At 35.4% G+C, this 15,785-nt stretch overlaps 3 protein-coding genes across 5 annotated transcripts; all 3 read left to right on the forward strand.

Annotated features, from left to right (window-relative positions):
• Positions 1-619: 619 nt before the first annotated feature.
• LOC142518423 (uncharacterized) lies at positions 620-2,206 on the forward strand. Of its 2 annotated transcripts, XM_075621208.1 has the most exons (3): positions 620-996; positions 1,109-1,182; positions 1,371-2,206. In XM_075621208.1, exon 3 carries the CDS (start codon positions 1,384-1,386, stop codon positions 1,948-1,950), a length of 567 nt encoding a protein of 188 aa, XP_075477323.1. In that variant the 5' UTR covers positions 620-996; positions 1,109-1,182; positions 1,371-1,383; the 3' UTR covers positions 1,951-2,206. The 2 variants fall into 2 exon arrangements, with proteins under 2 accessions (XP_075477323.1, XP_075477322.1); XM_075621207.1 differs by lacking the exon at positions 1,109-1,182 and having other exon boundaries at positions 622-996.
• A 4,922-nt stretch (positions 2,207-7,128) lies between these two features.
• LOC142517722 (arogenate dehydratase/prephenate dehydratase 1, chloroplastic-like) lies at positions 7,129-12,288 on the forward strand. 2 transcript variants are annotated; one of them, XM_075620112.1, is made up of 11 exons: positions 7,129-7,860; positions 8,591-8,658; positions 8,740-8,832; positions 8,921-9,121; positions 9,524-9,616; positions 9,678-9,773; positions 10,329-10,406; positions 10,474-10,563; positions 10,659-10,726; positions 11,296-11,377; positions 11,971-12,288. In XM_075620112.1, exons 1-11 carry the CDS (start codon positions 7,602-7,604, stop codon positions 12,025-12,027), a joined length of 1,185 nt encoding a protein of 394 aa, XP_075476227.1. In that variant the 5' UTR covers positions 7,129-7,601; the 3' UTR covers positions 12,028-12,288. The 2 variants fall into 2 exon arrangements, with proteins under 2 accessions (XP_075476227.1, XP_075476228.1); XM_075620113.1 differs by having other exon boundaries at positions 7,130-7,860; positions 9,536-9,616.
• Positions 12,289-12,978: 690 nt separating this feature from the next.
• LOC142517721 (glucan endo-1,3-beta-glucosidase 1-like) lies at positions 12,979-15,709 on the forward strand. The gene is made up of 4 exons (XM_075620110.1): positions 12,979-13,411; positions 13,519-14,799; positions 15,266-15,293; positions 15,412-15,709. Exons 1-4 carry the CDS (start codon positions 13,345-13,347, stop codon positions 15,560-15,562), a joined length of 1,527 nt encoding a protein of 508 aa, XP_075476225.1. The 5' UTR covers positions 12,979-13,344; the 3' UTR covers positions 15,563-15,709.
• Positions 15,710-15,785: the final 76 nt, after the last annotated feature.

The raw sequence follows: 15,785 nt of genomic DNA on the forward strand, positions 1-15,785 counted from the left end.
TAATTAGTAGGTAGCACGGAGAACGAGGTCATCACTACTTCTCCTACTATAAATATCAGGTTCTCTCTTTACATTTACATTCATTCATTCACATCAATATCGCAACCATCACTTGGTTACATTGGTTCTTGTCTTGAATCATTCACTGACTTAAGCATCGGAGTGGCTACGCCGGACACCCCTCCGGCGCCCATTCACGTAGGTTACCTTCTTGAGTGCAGAAATCCTCTCCGCCCGGGGAAGAAGCTTCTGGTTCAGATATCTACATTACTCTTATTTCCTTCATCATTTTGATAGCAGATCCGATGGAACACACGACCCTGCTCATTCATTTTACCCGGATCGCATCAGTATCTGCTTTTAATACAGGCGTACTGCCCGAATGAGTGTCATCATAGCTTGGACAAGGTTTACAGAAATCAGTGAGGTTAGCTGGGATCAATCGTTTTCTTCCACATTTCCCAATCAAAATCCAGCCTTTTATGAAACTTCTGAGGAACTTTTTGTCTATTTATTTATTTATATAATAAACAACCCATACACCCACAAATATATATCAATATATATCATGTGTGCGTATAAATTTAAAACCACTTTCGGAAAATCTTTATAACTATGACATCTTCTATTTTTTAACCAGAAGGGGAAAAATGGGATCTTGACATGTTTGTTTTTATGAGTTCATTCATAAAGTCCCAAGGAGAACAGTGACCCCAACTTACTCTCTCTCCTTTATCTCAATCACATACTTTCTGTGGGCGTTTTGGACTTTATTCCCGTACAAGAAAAAACCCACCTTTCAGATTCAACCCATATTTGCAGATAAGAGTGAATAAATCCACAGAGCGGTCGTATTGAAACGCATATTATCATTTTAGAAGGCCATTACTTTTAATTTGTTTTGGCCATTTTCTTTGCAGTTCCTGCTTTGAGGGCCAAGGAGAGTTAAAGCCTCTGTCGCGTATATCCCTCAGGATTTTGTCTTTTTCCCGTCAGGTGCTGCGACAGACTCGTTTTTTAAGTTCTTGATATTTGTATTTTTCTTTGGAAGTTTGCATTTGTTACAGGGAATTTTACACGATTTATTCCCACTTTTTGCCTTTTGGAGGGCTAACCAATCACAGTGCAAATTTGAGATAAAAATTGCGCAAAGACGTGTTCTTTTCGAGTTATTAACCAAAGGTGTGATTGATTGTTCCTCATCATATCCTCTTTACGCTTGCACCCCCACCGTCTTGTTTCTCTCATATAAAGTGAAAGACTGAAATAAACGGCCTGCTTTTTTGTCTATATATAATTACTGGATTTGTTGATTCGAGTTGCGCGCATTTGAGGATTTCGCTCCCACTGTTTGGCACTGGTCTTTGCAGCTGTAGCGGCGGCATGGCAGACTTGTATGGTGGTAGAAAGCCATTATTTAAAGATGAAGACCTTCAAGAAGAGGAGGTGTGGCCTCTGGTGGAAGCAAGAGAAGATTCGAACTCAAAACCCCGAAAGAACCATTTTTCCGGTTCTTCATCATCAAATGCATGGCGCAGCGCCGCTCCGCGGGCCATCAGAAGGGCCGACGACGGCGGATCCTCTACAGCGTGGACCGAGCCTCAGCAGTCATCGGCTCCTGTGGACATTCCGGACTGGTCCAAGATTTCGAAGAGAATGTCTAACAAGAACTTGTGGGATGATGCATCTGGTTCACATGACAATGATAACGATGATGATTATATGGAAAGGAAGAATCGCCATGGTTTAGTTTTTGATGCAGATAATTATGATGATGATGATGAAGAGGGTAATGAAATGGTCCCACCACATGAATATTTGGCAAGAAGGCTTGCTAGTACTCAGATTGCTTCATTCTCCATGTGTGAAGGTGTTGGAAGAACTCTCAAAGGAAGAGATCTCAGCAAATTAAGGAATGCCATTTTAACCAAAACTGGATTTCTGGGATGAGTTTATTCATAACTTTTTAAAAATATGAAATTTTGCAAAAGATATCCCTGTTTTACAGTATTATCCTTCATTAGCCTTGCATGATCAATCTTTGTCAACAGTAGCGAGTGAAAATGTGAAATGTTTCTACCCTTCTAAAGTATTTTTAGTGAATATTTTATAATCATTCACTCAATTGTTCCAGAGCATAATTTTCTGTTGTCAGACTGGCCCTCTCCTTTTTGGGATTTTTGTTTCCCTTGGTGGTGGTAATGTAAAATGTGTTGCATATGATATATATATATATATATATATTTAAGGCACTGAGATTTGTATGGAAGATTTTTGTTCTGGGCTTCTGTCTGTGTTTCGAACTACATTATGTCATCATTCTTCCATTACCATACTGTCTGATAAAAATTATGTTGCTTTGCCTATGGCTTGTGGGTTCTGTTATGTTTGTGTTTCTTTTTTGGTTTTACAGTTAAAAGATCAACGATGATATATATTACTAGAGAAAACATTATTGCGGCTAGACTTCAAAACGTGATTGGAAAAATTTTCACATTAAGAATGATAAATAATTTTTCCAAGACAAATACAAAGTTGTTCCATGAATTCCCGACGTCCTGTAGTGTCCTGCTCTATTTTAATTTCTAATCACAAACGCGCGGCTAAACCTCGATGTTTAATATAGTTATTAATGGCAAATAGTCAAATATGAATTGGATTATTTTTTGTCCAAATTCAATGATCTTGGTCCTCATACAGTCATTTTTTTAAAGTAGTCTACGACAGTTTAACTATTACATGGAATTGCATGTTGTAAGTGCTTGATGTGATGAAATTCAATAAATTTGGAAAGATAAAATCTTCTGTCTCAGGAGGATTATTCTCTTTATAATTTGAGCCATGCTATTTGCCGATGCAAATTAATGCAAATCCTTTTTGTGAAGCCTTCCAAAGACAGAAGATTATTTCGCAGCCGCATTGTGTTAGTTTTGATATATATTTGCTATCTTGCGTTGTGTATTGGTCATGTTTAGAAAGTCCAGGCCCAACCTTTTATATAAGCGTAAGCGCACAAGAAATGATAAGATGGACCAGAAAATATGAGTCTAAGAAAAAATGGTATGCGACGGGTCTGCTTTTTCCCTATTCAGTTTTGCTATTGGATTGCTTGTACGTACGGTGCTTAGGAACAGAATAAAGGGTATCTCTCTGGAAAAGATGGTTGCTCTTTTGAAGTGACAATAACAAAAAGATGTATTCTTTCACGTACCTCCAACGCTTTCTTCAAAAGTTTAGGTAGAGATGAGTAAATGCATCGAGGAAGTTTCTTTACTTCCTTTTGTTTTCTTTGTATTTTTGAATCTGTTCACATAAATGAAACAACCATAGTGGAAGAAAATAGATATGTAGGGAAGTAAAGTATAGCGACTTGCGATTTACAACTTTGCGAACTGGTACGTAGCTACCGTAAATGCTCTACTGGGGCAGAATTACTGGTGCACTAGGTTTGTGGTAAAAATGAAAAATAAAAAATTCCTCCATTCTTGAAATGAGGCGTCTGCCCTGATCGCGCTGCTGGGTTTGCTCTATCAAATGTGATTATAGGCAGATCAGAATGTACCTTCTTCATCTGTTGTACGTAACTATGCGACATGAAGCCGATTGTGAGGTGTTTACCTGTGACATTCAGGAAATAAATGTTAATATCATATAGAAGCTAGTTATAGTTAAAGAAAAACAAACCATTAACTTAAATAGTCCCAGGATTTGAATTCCAATGTATCTGCACAGGCATCCTGATTTTGTGAACGTGATATTGGCACGGCTCAATCAAATAACCGAGCTCTACATTGCTAGAACAACGGCTTTCTAATTGAACTGGACCAATATCTCGTATTAGTATACCATAAGGCTTCTGTCACTCTACCATTCTCTGTCTTGTCTGGCTTATAGATACCTCATTCCAAATGGTATCGATCATCATCTCATAGACAACAGAATACACAAAACACAGGCCATCGATTTTCAACCAAATGAACATTGGATTATCAGTTAAATATAATCGGTGATTACACAAAGAACTAAACTTTTATAAAGTCACTCCATGAAATGCAGCCGCTATATATAGGAGGAGAGACGGAAATAGAACTAAGTTGAAATGAGTGCATTGGGTGGGGTTGTTATTTACAGAACAGAAGTAAGCAGGCATTGAATTTGCCAACAACCCAAGAACAAAAAGGAGGGTATATTTACTCAAAAGCTAAGTAACCAAGAAAAAGCTCACTGGAGCTAATCTGTAGCCTCCATGAATTTGCATTTATGAGGTGCTGAAAAGTCTTGCTAGCACCTGCATTTAAATTTCCAATGGCAATAGTATTTCCTCTGTTTTCTTGGTTTTAAAGGTCTCATCTTTATCTAAACAACACCGAATTGTTTCTGTGAAAGACAACGTTGTATCTACAATTGAACCATTTAATTCAAGAGAGAGTGTACGCGAACCATTTCATTGATTCATTCCATCCTAGATGAATTGTCACCTTCTACACATTTTTACACCTTCAATCCCAGTGGGTTTGTATCTGATACTGCTACATAACCATCTATCTGGTTTTTACACCCCCACTTTGTACTGCTTTCACGGGAAAATATAGTGAACTGTGAAAAGCATTAAATTGGCTTTGCCCCACATTTCATACCTAAACTCAATTAGCATTTATTCATTTATCACACACTAGCCCGACATTGAAAATTGCATAATTTATTATATGTATACCGAATATTTGATGTATTAAAATGTTATATTTAACTAGTCCGTGGTGCCACACATGCCAAATAAATAATATTGTGATCTGTAAAAAATTAGAAGAAAATAATTTTTACAAAAAATTTAAAGTTATTGATTTTTTAAATTCAAATATTAAAAGAAATGATGAATATATATTATCTATTCTATTCCTTAATGGATAAATATTACTATTTATGGAAGGAAAAAAATGAAAAGGTAAACTAGTACATAAAGATAACTTTCTACCTAAAATTACATCAAATTATTCTAAAAATCCGTGTGCGGAGAAATAATACATTTGTGTCAAAGAAAAGAAGATGAATTTAGTTGCAGTGTGAGAATCTATGCGGTCTACAAGATGAGACAACAAGCTTTAAATCTCTTTTTTTTTTTAAATATAAAATAAAATATACAAAACATTAAAAGTAATGGATTTGTATTTTATCTTATTCTCACCCTATTTATTACATTCAATTGTTTTTTTATTTATAGAAAACAAATTCATAGAGAAGAATCTACAATGTCTTTGATCACACGACAACCAAATAAATAAATTGTCATTAGATTGTTAGAACGTCGATTCCAACTAAAGATTTTTGCGAACTAAAATATGTACGACACTGTTGACACATCTTCGTATATGTTGTAATGATAAAAATTACATTCAAATTGTTGACCATTAATTAAAATCTGTAAACCGTCGCACACCATCTACTTGTAAATTAAGTTTTTACATATAATAAAATTTTATATATATAATAAATTTTATGTGAAATATAATGAGATTTGGGGTGATTTTTATTTAAAGTTAACATTTCATTTTTTATTTAAAGTTAATAAATGTTTGTCACTCCTTAATCTCATATATGTACTCTAAATTTTCTTTTCGTTTCTCTTAAATATAATATAGTTTCTATATTTAATATTATTTTACCTGCTCTTTTACCAATATACATCTATTTAATTTTCTCTTTAATTACTAATTTGTTCATTTAAAGGATAAAATAAGAAATTTATTTTTGACATTTATTTTTTGGTAAATTTCATTATCTATGTGAAAAACACACAAAATCTTAAATTCATATACATGATATAGAAAGAATATTTTACACACATTTTTTGTGTAAGCCTGTGGTAGTGAATTTTATTTTTATTTATTAATAGTCATTTAATTAAGCAAACGTTTGCGAGCATAATTTAAATTTCATGGTTTTACGTATAATACCATTAACTAAAGAAAACTTATAAAGAAATATAAAATAATATTTAAAATACGAAGTTGACAGAAAATGTATTTTAGAACATTGAAAAAAAAAACATATCAAAAGACTGAAATATTTTAAATCTCTCTTTTTTTATATTTTACTAGTCATTGTATACATACAGATATGTCTACGGAGTATAAAAAAAATTCAATAAATTTTTATAAAACTATAGAAAGATATAATCGATTGAGACCATATATTTCATACATTAAACACAAATTATTAAGGAAACTGAAAACTTGAACAACCTTTTATTTCTTACAAGATCATGTGACGTTAATGGGTAGTTGATGGTTCAATTATCGGACAATCACTCCTTAACTAAAAAATATATTATATAGATTTATTTGAATTAAAAAAAAATTACTTTTTATCTTCAAATTTTATATATGTAAATAGATATTACAAATATTTAGACATTTTATATTTTATTATGTCCTTGTCATTATTAAAATACAGGGATATTCCATAAGGTCATGCATTGTTAATCAGGCTGCATTTCCACCCTTTTGATAGAGTGTTAAATCATAAATTAGTATTATAATTTAATTTTCTCGAAAATTAACAAAATTATGTATAGCAATTTATCAACTTCAGGGGAAATTGATTATTTGTGATGTGTGTGTTTTTTTTCGAATATGTCTCTTGTGAGACGGTCTCACGAATATTTATCTGTTAAACGGGTCCACTCTATCGATAATCACAATAAAAAGTAATACTCTTACCATAAAAAGTAATATTTTTTCATGGACGACCCAAATGAGAGATCCGTCTCACAAAATACTACTATCCGTGAGACCGTCTCACACAAGTTTTTGTCTTTTTTTTTGCGATTTTATTTATATTATCAAATTTTAATATTGATTCATTATATTTATTATTATTATTATTATTTTAATAAGTTATATTCATGTGATATCAATGAAACGCTGACGTAACAATTTTTTTTTCATAAAAAATAATTAAAATAATTAAAAATAAGATATCAAATACTGTAATTTGATAAGAAAGAATTAAATATTCATGATAATTTTTTTGTTTTTAGTTGACTCGTTTTTTTAAAATTAAATATGTTTCTTTCTCTAGTATAATATAATTCCCCGACTATGATTATTATTGAAAAAGAGAGAAATAAGACAACAGTAGGGTCTCAGAGCTTGGGCCTCGCGATGGCCACGACGCTGCCAGATGATCACCAACCATCTCATCCCTTCCTTACTCCGCCGCACCCTTCTGCTTCAAGATACCCACCTCTATTGTCCATCCCCATGTCCATCCGCCAACACTTGAGCTGGCGGAAATGATACATCGATGCTCACGAGGAGTATAAAACGTGTAACCAACACTGTTTACCTACTCCTCTTTTCTTTTCCTGCCCGCTTTTCAAGATTTCCCAACAAATCATTCAATGTTCTTGTTGCGGGGAATTCGAGAAACCGAACTTTTCTGACTACATTTCCATTGAACAATTCAAAACCCATCTGAGAAGAGAAATTTCTTTACAATCCCGTCAAGACTCTGTTAGTTCTGTTGGTTATTTTCTGTTTTTCTCATGAATTTTGTTCATTCACACACAACACTTTGGATTGGGTTCAGGACCGCGAAAGTACATGGCTTTGAAGGCTGCGCCGATTGTTTGTGGTTGTAATAGCGAGAAGTCTACCACGTGCCCTCAAATAGGCGTTTCGTATTCCTTGCATAGGCAGTCTACTTTCTTGAATTTGAGGAGTCAGAGGAAATGGGAATGTTTGTCTCACAGGGCAATCACCCCCGTGGAAGGTGAGATTCCCTCAACTCCTGCGGCTGTTGAAGGGGCCACTGAAGTTTCCGTCGCTGTGGGATTTCACCATGATTTAAATTATCTTCCAAGTAAGTGCATCCCTTTTTATGTGAAAATAGTATCTTGAGCATAGGTTTGTTGGATTCGTTTGAAAACCTCATTCTTGTCATTGGCGGAGGTATCCGATTGGTATTTTGTGTAGATTTCGAATTAATTAGTGGAAAACATGTGACTTCCACGAAATTTATCAATGTTTTGGGTAAGTTTGGCATTGTAATGTTGGATGGATCTATTTTTCCACTAACTTCTGGTTTGTAATGTTTATCTGATTGTAGTTGTAATATTGATTTTCAAACTGTGTGGTACCAGGCCTGTGGATTTTGTTTATGTGTCAAGAGGAAATATGCTGCTTGGACTGCTTTTTGCTCGTAGTATTTAGCAGACATTACCCTGCCCGTTACTGACATGCTTTGATTGCCATTGGGATGTTCGGTTGCTGATTCTAATCATATTCATGCGCACATAATAGAGAAGACCAAGCGAAATGATTCCACGACAATAATGACATTGACATTTTATTTTTAAAATTAAACAAAGAAGTTATTTCCTTCTCGAGCCAGATTGATCCTCATTTTTGGGAATATTTTATTAAGGGTGATGATTATTGAAGTCTAGGATTATGTGAACTGTCTTTATACCTATTCAATATAGAAATGCCACAACCATCACATGTTCCAGGTTGATTTTGTTCTACATTGATGACCATTTGGGTTATACTGTTTCTTTGCATGCACTATATGAATTATGTTTCAAATGCAGAACCTTTGTCTGCTAGTAAAGCTCTTTCTTCTTCTAGTGATGGATCAAAAGTTCGTGTTGCATATCAGGTAATGTTAGCTATAATTCAATCCATAACTTGCTTGGATTTGTAGTCTTTTATTCTTTGAAAGATCTACTTTCTTAAATAGGGGATTCCAGGAGCATACAGTGAGGCTGCTGCATTAAAAGCATATCCGAAGTGCGAGACTGTTCCTTGCGACCAATTTGAGGCTGCATTCATGGTTATGATGCTTTTCAACTTATCATTTTACTTCCTTACAATCAAGTAACTTTCCTCTTGCCTTCACGTTGCTGAGTTCTATTTCATAGGCAGTTGAACTGTGGTTGGTCGACAAAGCAGTTCTTCCTATTGAGAATTCTGTTGGTGGTAGCATCCATCGGAACTATGACTTGTTGCTTCGGCATCGGCTTCACATTGTCGGGGAAGTTCGGTTAGTTGTCAATCATTCCCTTCTAGGCTTGCCTGGGGTCAGAAAGGAGGAGCTAAAGTGCGTCTTGAGTCATCCACAGGTGATAATTTCTTCATTTTTTCTACATTCATGAATTCATGTGCTTTATCTGCATTGTACTACTCTTCAAAATCTTTGGTTGGGTGCAAACAAGTCAAGTGCGGTAATGGATTCCAAGATTAACTGGAGTTATTTCATCACTCGGTTTTATGTGAAGATAAAAATGTTTCAAGTAGGCAATGTAATAGAAAAAACCATAAATTTAAATAGCTTTAACAAATTAAGTTTCTTAAGCTGATAGAGAAAGTCTGACTCTTGTATCGTGCAAGGAAAATTTTTTCTTTGTTTTTTTTCCTGATTTACATTCGATACCATGAGCCATCTGTTTCCTGGAAATTTAAGCAAAAAGTTGTTAGATGTTGTTTCAGGCCCTTGATCAGTGTGAGATGTAAAAAGTTGTTAGATGTTGTTTCAGGCCCTTGATCAGTGTGAGATGTATCTGAACAAGTTGGGTGTAACCAGACTTAGCACAGATGATACCGCCGGTGCTGCTCAGGTACTCTTTTGAGATTTGTTTGTTTGCAAATTTATTTGATTCTGCATTGACACGATGACAGATTATAGCGTCCGAAGGTTTTAGAGAGACTGGAGCTATTGCAAGTTCTCGAGCCGCAGAAATCTATGGACTGAATGTTCTCTCTGAAAGAATACAGGTGAAGTTTTGGTTTAGAATCTTGTCGAACAGGCCCTTTAATCGAGTCATGTCATGGTTTGTTTTCAGAATTCTATTCAACACTTTTGAACTTTGGTCTCTGAACCCAAAATGGTATGATGCACTTTTAAAAAAAATTGTATGACATGCCATCAAGGAGTTTGATCGAAACATTAATTGGTCGTGTATTGGCCTATGATATATATGCATATGAGCACACTGTTAATGTATTGCTTTTTGAAATCAAAATGACTGCTTTGTTTGATATTACTTGTTTGTTTCCTTATGGAATCTTCTGCCAAAGGGTGCATGGCACATGAATTGTTTGATTGGGATTGAAAGAATCATGATGATGGTGATGAAATAATGAGATTTAATTTAATCATGAGTTGCTGATATTCAAAGCGAAACTCGGTCTTTAGATGAAATTTTGATGAGCACACGCCCACTGCATTTGTTCTTCCTTCTCCCGCTCTTTTATTTCTTCCTATAAAAATAATAGATGATTATGCCAAAAATTATCCAGTAAGAGTTATTTACGTGATCTGCCAAACAGGATCATTCAGACAACATTACTCGTTTTCTAATACTTGCAAGGGAACCTACAATCCCTGGAACAGATCGACCTTATAAGGTATTATTTCTTTAATCAGCCTCTGACTCTCTGTTGGTTGATCAAACATTTCAGTCTTTCTTTATAGACTAGCATTGTGTTTACTCTGGACGAAGGACCTGGAGTTCTATTCAAAGCCTTGACAGTCTTTGCTTTGAGGGGTATTGATTTGTCAAAGGTAAATTGTAGGTGTGATTTTCTTTGCAGTCCTTGTGCCTTTTTCCTGTTTATTAAATTATGATAATTGCATTTGATTTTAACTATAATCTACAGATTGAGAGCCGGCCACAGAAAAGACGGCCTTTGAGGGTCGTTGATGACTCTAACAGGGGGAGTGCCACGTGAGTACCACTTTATTTATTTAAGTAAAAACTCTTATTAAGTCATGTATATGATTGCACACTTAATGCTAGAAAATTGTCTGGTCAGCTTCCCGAGCTCTTTAAGATGATTACTAATTTCTAATAAGGATCTTGGTTGGTTGATGTTAACTCGGCGCTTAAAATTGGTTTATATTCTTTTTATTTGTCCACACATGATCTTGGTTGGTTGTGTTTGACAAATAAAAATTTCAAATTATCTTTTGCAAATGTTTTTAATCCCCAAACCATGCTATTTTTTTTATTCCTTCTGTTGCTATGTCTAGCTGGGATCGGCTGAACGTATGTTTATTCCTCATTGCATATTCCATTTTCGGATATAATTCTCTTGTATAAACGCGTTAAATATTTTTCTCATCCTAAAGAACGACTAATGAATATCATCAGAGCTATATATTACACAATATACTCTGTAATCCTTGTAATTCATTTTCGACATTCAAATCACTTTCGTATTTCCGTAGTGGATTGTTTCCTTTCTAAAACTTAACATCATTCTCCACGTAGACATGACAAAATCCTAATTGCAGATACTTTGACTACCTCTTTTACATTGATTTTGAAGCTTCAATGGCTGAACCTCGCGCCCAGTACGCACTTGGCCATCTTCAGGTCTGTATTACGTGTTGTTCGTGATTTGCATTACATGCATTTAACTTGGTTGAATATAAGATTGGTAAACAAAGAAAACGTTATGGTGGCATTTCTTTGTTGGTAAACTGCGTAATCCAAGGCTTTCTGCGCTTGCTATTCTTTATGTTCATATTAGGGGTTTAAACCAGTTGAATCGAGTAGAATATAAAAAAATTAAGGTTCGAATTAGATAGCTCGAACTCGACTCACTCAATGTTTGAGAAGTTTACATTTTTTTGCTCGAATTGGAACTCGAGCTCGAGTTCGGATTCAACTTAAGATACAAACATGTTTGAAAGCTATTTGAACCAACACTCGAAAATAAATACTCACTGTCAAAACATCAAGCCAGATATTCGAATTCGGGTTCGGCTCGAAGACAGTTAGAGTGTTTTTTAGTTCAGCTTGGAATTCTATAATTTCATATATTAATAAACTATTCATCAACCTAACTCGAAAAATTCGCGAGCTAGCTCGATTCGTTTACACATCAGTCCACTTACACGAAATAGTTTTCCAGTACTATCTAAATGCTAAAAAGACCCGTGTGTTTTTGTTGTTTCATGATGTAGGAGTTTGCAAGGTTTCTTCGAGTTCTTGGCTGTTTTCCGGTAGATACAGACCCATGAAAAATCAGCAAAGTTATTCACTTTTAACTTCGCAGAACCGCCACATTTCTAATGATGGATCACAAGACGAACATTGCGTTATTGTTTTACCTTGATGACTATCAACGCGATCGTTTCAGTTTGGACCTGTAATTTCTGTACTTTGCTTAGTAGAATAACGTCCATTCTACGTTTCTTATGCTACTGAATCACTACTTCAAAGTTCAAATGTGATACCTATAGTCCTTGAAAAGAGTAAGCGAAATGTGTGACTTCATAATGTTTTTTTTCTTCCAATTATGTTGCTATGTCAGCCATATTACCATATCGATTGAATTTATCAAACTTTAGGAATGACACCCATGATAGGAAAAATTTGTTCTGGGTAATCTACAATTGGCGTGATATCATAAAATATATTGGGAAGCAAATCTTTGGGAGTTTGAAATCTTGGACATTTCTGTGAAGGTAACGTGCAATATATGTTGATTGAGTTTCTAAGTAACAATCACTAAACTATTATGATACTTTTTGGTCCACGCATAAATTTTTTTTTTTGCTAAGTCACAAAGCATTTTGTTGGCAAAATAAAACCAACCCCATTCCTTAAATAAGACTCTTTCAATTCCTCCACCAAAATCCTTGGTCGAACAAAGTCTCAATTATAATAACCTCTCACTGGACCATTGCACCAATTTGCTATATAGTTCAAAAAGATAGGTGAGCAGTGCAAGATTCTGTAGAAAGGGCCTTGTTGCCTTTTCGCGGTTAAGACAAAATAATCTCAAGGATACAGCCTGGAAGTCTTTTATAAGGAGAGATCCCCACCATAAGCTGACACCTGAACTCTAGAAAAAGTGTCCGCCTTCATATACAAGTATATATACAAATAAAATGGAATCCAAATAATGACTTATATATTATATTCATATTAAACACTTGTTTCCTTATGTTCGTTTTGATCTGTTTGACCTCGCATTTACTTTGCAGGGACTGTTGGAACTTTCTATACCAGAACCCACCAAAAAGTAATTTCCATAATGTGGATCAAGAATTTTATTGTCGGTTCAGGAGGACATTATAGTCATTTGGGACTTCAGCTCACTGTCCAAACTGCAAATCTAGCCTACTCAATACTAAAGTCACTTTCTTTCACCAATTCTCATCAATGCTTTTTATTATATTTTATGCTTTGAGCCGTATAGTTTGCCAACTCAAAACTACCATGCTTTATTTTTAGTTTATAGAAATTTCAAATCTGTAGAAATTTGCAAACTAAATGCCGTTAGTCTTGGCTGGTAGTACAGAACCAGAAGATGATTCAAGAAACCATTTTTAATGGAAAATCCTAAGTTCTTCTTCTTCTTTGTTCTTCTGAGCATTCTACGTTTTCTACTTTTCTCAGGTAAGATGATTTTTTGATTCAAAGTTCAATTCAAGAGACTTATTTTCTTTCGTTATATTGTACATAAATAAAGCTCATGGATGTGTATTTTTTTGTCCTGTGCGCAGAAATTAATGCGCAGCAAAGCAAAGATGAGCCATATATAGGAGTTAACATCGGCACAGATGTGTCAAATTTGCTATCGGCTACAGATTTAGTGGCATTTTTGCAGTCGCAAAAGATTACTCATGTCAGGCTCTATGATGCCGACGCCGAAATCCTCAAGGCGCTTGCTAATACCAAGATTAGGGTCATTGTCAGTGTGCCCAATAGCCAGCTTCTTGCCATTGGCTCCTCCAACGCCACTGCCGCCACCTGGATTGGCTCCAATGTAGCAGCGTACTACCCTGAAACTCTGATCACCGGCGTGGCAGTTGGGGATGAAATCTTCACCACCGTTCCTAGTTCAACACCTTTGCTCATGCCAGCAATTGAGTCACTCTACAGTGCTCTCGTGGCTGCAAATCTGCATACCCAAATCAAGATTTCAACTCCCAATTCTGCTTCCATAATTATTGACCCTTTCCCACCTTCCCAGGCCTATTTTAATCAGAGCTTGGGCCCTGTTATTACCCAGTTGCTGCAGTTCTTGTCCAGGACACAGTCACCTTTGATGATGAATTTGTATCCTTACTATGTGTTTATGCAGAATAAAGGGGTTGTTCCTTTAGATAATTCCCTTTTCAAGCCATTAACACCCTCCGAAGAAATGGTTGATCCTAACACATTGCTGCACTACACCAATGTGTTTGATGCCATGCTTGATTCTGTGTATTTTTCTATGAAGAATCTCAATGTTACTGATGTGGTCGTTCTTGTTTCCGAGACTGGGTGGCCTTCGAGGGGAGACTCAAAGGAGCCTTATGCTACAATTGATAATGCGGATATGTATATTTCAAATTTGATTAAGCATTTTATAGATCGTAGTGGGACGCCTTTGCACCCCGAAATTTCTTCTAATGTGTACATATATGAATTGTTCAACGAGGACTTGAGGTCACCCCCGGTATCTGAGGCCAGTTGGGGGTTGTTTTACGCGAATGCAACGCCGGTTTACTTGCTTCATGTGTCGGGAAGTGGCACATTTTTGGCTAATGATACAACAAATCAAACTTATTGTATTGCCACTGATGGTTTGGATGTAAAGATCTTGCAAACGGCTTTAGATTGGTCCTGTGGACTGGGGAGGGCGAATTGCTCGGAAATCCAACCAGGGGAGAGTTGTTACCAGCCTAATAATGTTAAGAACCATGCTTCATATGCATTTGATAGCTATTATCAAAAGGAAGGGAAGTCCCCTGGATCTTGTGATTTCAAGGGTGCTGCCACGATTACAACTACTGATCCTAGTAAGTAAATTCACTTTAAAATTGCTGATATATTTACTTGTTTCAATGAAGAAATTCAGGGCATTGTCTCTATTTGGTGCGTATTTTCGATTAATGATTCATTTAGTATTAAGCCGAGATTTAGTGTTTGTTAATAAGCTTGTTTCATCCATGACAAAAAATATCGTTTAATTTCTAAGACTTCGTCGACTAAGCTTGCACGGCCAAGATTTTGACGATGTTCCAATTCAGGAGAAAAACATTATCTCATTTGAAACCGAGGGAAGGAAAAACAGTGAGGCAAATTCTTTTGTACACTGATTGTGCAAATTATAATGTGGATTCTGTTGTTTTCACATGTTCTATAATTATAGAAAGTTTGTCGCGAAGCAGCCACGTGTGGCTCCACATGTTCTGTATGCTCTCCCAGCTCTGATAAACTATAACCTGAACCATTTTCCTTTTTATTTGTGGGGATGATTTGCAGGTCACGGGAATTGTATATTTCCTGGAAGGTATGCATGATTCGTGTTACTTTATTCGTACTCTATTGTCTATTTTATTTCCCATTTCCCAATGAAAATGAGTTGGATTTGAATCCACCCAAGTGATTTCTTCTTTTAATGGATGCAGCAAAATGATAAGCAATAAGACTAGCCAGGTTGTGAACTCAACACAAGCAAGCAGTGGTAATGGAGTGAGATTTATTGCCTTTCGTTTCAAGATTTTGCATCTGATATGGGCCTTCACTTCTTGCCTGTTTTATTATTCATTCGTTTCATGATAATGTGTATACGTATTACCAAATAAACTTCTGGTTTAAAGGAAATAATTTTTAGTTTTGCTAGTCGTCGTTGGACTGCTATTTTTGGTGTTACTGTACAAATTATGTCGGAACTTGTGAATCATTCATTGGACGGGGAAACTATTTCGTCATTGTACCAATATATACAACTAATAAAAAAAATAATGTATGAAGATAATTTCTACTAAAGAAATAGTTGCAA

Source organism: Primulina tabacum, chromosome 11 (assembly GCF_025594145.1).
Source record: "Primulina tabacum isolate GXHZ01 chromosome 11, ASM2559414v2, whole genome shotgun sequence".
Taxonomy (NCBI): Eukaryota; Viridiplantae; Streptophyta; class Magnoliopsida; order Lamiales; family Gesneriaceae; genus Primulina; species Primulina tabacum.